This window comes from Oncorhynchus keta, unplaced genomic scaffold (genome assembly GCF_023373465.1).
Source record: "Oncorhynchus keta strain PuntledgeMale-10-30-2019 unplaced genomic scaffold, Oket_V2 Un_contig_1593_pilon_pilon, whole genome shotgun sequence".
NCBI lineage: Eukaryota > Metazoa > Chordata > Actinopteri > Salmoniformes > Salmonidae > Oncorhynchus > Oncorhynchus keta.
The window spans coordinates 38978-42500 of NW_026279612.1; the positions used below are offsets into that span (position 1 = coordinate 38978).

Here is a 3523-nt window from a genome sequence, read left to right on the forward strand (position 1 = left end):
ATCATAGATAATCATAATATTCACATATACTCATAATAATCACAGATAATAATCACTGATAATCATAATAATCACAGATAATCATAATAATCACAGATAATCATAATAATCACTGATAATCATAATAATCACATATACTCATAATAATGACAGATAATTGTAATAATCATAATAATCACAGATAATCATAATAATCACAGATAATCATAATAATCACTGATAATCATAATAATCACAGATAATCATAATAATCACAGATAATGTAATAATCACTGATAATCATTAATACATATACTCATAATAATCACAGATAATCATAATAATCACAGATAATCATAATAATCACAGATAATGACCATCTTTACAATTTCATCATTAACAATTTAACTCTCATCAACTTCCTGAACAGTTATGTTGTAAGTTTTTTCCCCATTTTTTTCCATCACCACCCTGATCATTAACTGCTTCAGATACAAGGGGTTGTATTGATCTCTCTGGTGGTGTTGAAGGTTTATGTAAATTATCAATTATGTCAAAAGCTAAATCCGATATTTTATCCCAATTAAATGTATGAACGTCTCCTACTGCCCCCTCACCTCTCTGTGTCTCTGGAACGGACACTCGTGGGTTATTTTCCCTTGCATCACTATTTACATACTGGTCTTCATTCGTTGTCTGAGTAAGGGGTATTATTTTGCTCACTTTTTGAGACACATACTCTTTAGCTTTCTCCTTTAAAATGTCTCTCATTTTAATGTCAGTTTCTTCCAAAATACTCTCCTCAAATAAATTCATGTGATAAGATTTACAACAAGTCTCACAAAATATAACACAACAGCGAGTATTGTTATTATCACTCCCAGACGAGTTCTGACTCCAGACGGGTTCTGACTCCCAGACGGGTTCTGACTCCCAGACGGGTTCTGACTCCCAGACGGGTTCTGACTCCCAGACGGGTTCTGACTCCCAGACGAGTTCTGACTCCCAGACGGGTTCTGACTCCCAGACGGGTTCTGACTCCCAGACGGGTTCTGACTCCCAGACGGGTTCTGACTCCCAGACGGGTTCTGACTCCCAGACGGGTTCTGACTCCCAGACGGGTTCTGACTCCCAGACGGGTTCTGACTCCCAGACGGGTTCTGACTCCCAGACGGGTTCTGACTCCCAGACGGGTTCTGACTCCCAGACGGGTTCTGACTCCCAGACGGGTTCAGAGGTTGATATCCATTGTTCTGACCATCACACCACCTCCTACAACCTTTAGCACAGCAGTGACATCGATGTATGATAGACAGAATCAACATAACAGCAGCTCCCAGCGCAATTAAACAACCAACATCCTGAAAGACAATGATGACAAACACGTTAGTATTGTAGGATGGCTTCTGTCAAACTGTCTTTCACTCCTTGTTGATTTAGGGGGCGGGACTTCACACTAGGATGTAAATATTCAGAGGGGCGGGACTTCACACTAGGATGTAAATATTCAGAGGGGCGGGACTTCACACTAGGATGTAAATATTCAGAGGGGCGGGACTTCACACTAGGATGTAAATATTCAGAGGGGCGGGACTTCACACTAGGATGTAAATATTCAGAGGGGCGGGACTTCACACTAGGATGTAAATATTCAGAGGGGCGGGACTTCACACTAGGATGTAAATATTCAGAGGGGCGGGACTTCACACTAGGATGTAAATATTCAGATGTAAATATTCAGGGCGGGACTTCACACTAGGATGTAAATATTCAGAGGGGCGGGACTTCACACTAGGATGTAAATATTCAGAGGGGCGGGACTTCACACTAGGATGTAAATATTCAGAGGGGCGGGACTTCACACTAGGATGTAAATATTCAGAGGGGCGGGACTTCACACTAGGATGTAAATATGTAAATATTCAGAGGGGCGGGACTTCACGCTAGGATGTAAATATTCAGAGGGGGCGGGACTTCACACTAGGATGTAAATATTCAGAGGGGCGGGACTTCACACTAGGATGTAAATATTCAGAGGGGCGGGACTTCACACTAGGATGTAAATATTCAGAGGGGCGGGACTTCACACTAGGATGTAAATATGTAAATATTCAGAGGGGCGGGACTTCACACTAGGATGTAAATATGTAAATATTCAGAGGGGCGGGACTTCACACTAGGATGTAAATATGTAAATATTCAGAGGGGCGGGACTTCACGCTAGAATGTAAATATTCAGAGGGGCGGGACTTCACACTAGGATGTAAATATTCAGAGGGGCGGGACTTCACACTAGGATGTAAATATTCAGAGGGGCAGGACTTCACACTAGGATGTAAATATTCAGAGGGGCGGGAAATAGGATGTAAATATTCAGAGGGGCGGGACTTCACACTAGGATGTAAATATGTAAATATTCAGAGGGGCGGGACTTCACGCTAGGATGTAAATATTCAGAGGGGCGGGACTTCACACTAGGATGTAAATATGTAAATATTCAGAGGGGCGGGACTTACTTCACGCTAGAATGTAAATATTCAGAGGGGCGGGACTTCACACTAGGATGTAAATATTCAGAGGGGCGGGACTTCATTTAGGGGGCGGGACTTCACACTAGGATGTAAATATTCAGAGGGGCGGGACTTCATTTAGGGGGCAGGACTTCACACTAGGATGTAAATATTCAGCTCTGATATGTCGGTCTTTAGATTTCACACCAAGACTCACAGTTGGAGACAATTTACTGACTTGTAGTTCATGTTTAAGGTTTAATCGGTCAAACTGCATTTCATTCCTCTAATTTAATTACCTAGCTTTATTACCTCCTGCCATGCCCATCTTTTGGGTTACTTGCTGTTCAAAATCATTTAGAACTAATTATTATAGATGATGACGACCGGCATCACTAACTACCACATCACCTCTTCAGAAATCTGTAGCAGTAAATTACAAGAATAGAAGAATACGATGAGGCACTTACCAACGATTCATTTCTGAGTTGAGCCAGGGTCATTTTGGTCTTCAGGGTTGAGCTCATCTTTTTTTTTTTTGCAGGGAAGATCAACTTTCTCTGGAGGAGATTGTTTCTACAGCACACGTACCAGTCTCCATCGATGAGCACAGACGCAACCCAGAACAACCCAACACAGGCTGACTTACCCAGAAGTGAGAACAGTGTACAGAGGAAATTACATTTGGTCCTCCGTCTGCAGGTGAACCGACATACTCTTTTGAACATCTGATCCGTCCAGAGAATGAGGAGAAACAACAGAACAGCTGGAATCGTGATGTACATGATACAGTGATGGTCAGAGAGAAAACCTCCAGGTTTGCAACCGCAAACAAACTCTACATGAAACACAGCATAGTGAATGAAGACGAGAGCGATTATTAGATAAAAACTGCCCCCTCCTGCCAATTTTTTCACTATTTCGTCGAGTAGAGATTTCAGACTCTCAATGTTGACCATGTTGATGAAGTGTAATGTCCAGTCAGACAATCGACCTCTAGCTCTACTAGGTAGCCAGTGCTGTTGGGTTTTGAC

The 3523-nt window shown here is 42.0% G+C and overlaps 1 protein-coding gene across 1 annotated transcript in view; it reads right to left on the minus strand.

Annotated features, from left to right (window-relative positions):
- Positions 1 to 407: 407 nt before the first annotated feature.
- The window catches only part of LOC127919173 (uncharacterized), a 3322-nt gene continuing 206 nt past the window's right edge, over positions 408 to 3523 (minus strand). The window contains exons 1-2 of the mRNA XM_052502585.1: positions 2960 to 3523; positions 408 to 1340 (exon numbers count right to left, since the gene is read on the minus strand). The exon at positions 2960 to 3523 is cut by the window's right edge and continues 206 nt beyond it. Of these exons, the coding sequence (XP_052358545.1) occupies positions 792 to 1340; positions 2960 to 3448 (1038 nt within the window). The 5' untranslated portion in view covers positions 3449 to 3523 and the 3' untranslated portion in view covers positions 408 to 791. The remainder of the gene's footprint in view (positions 1341 to 2959) is intronic.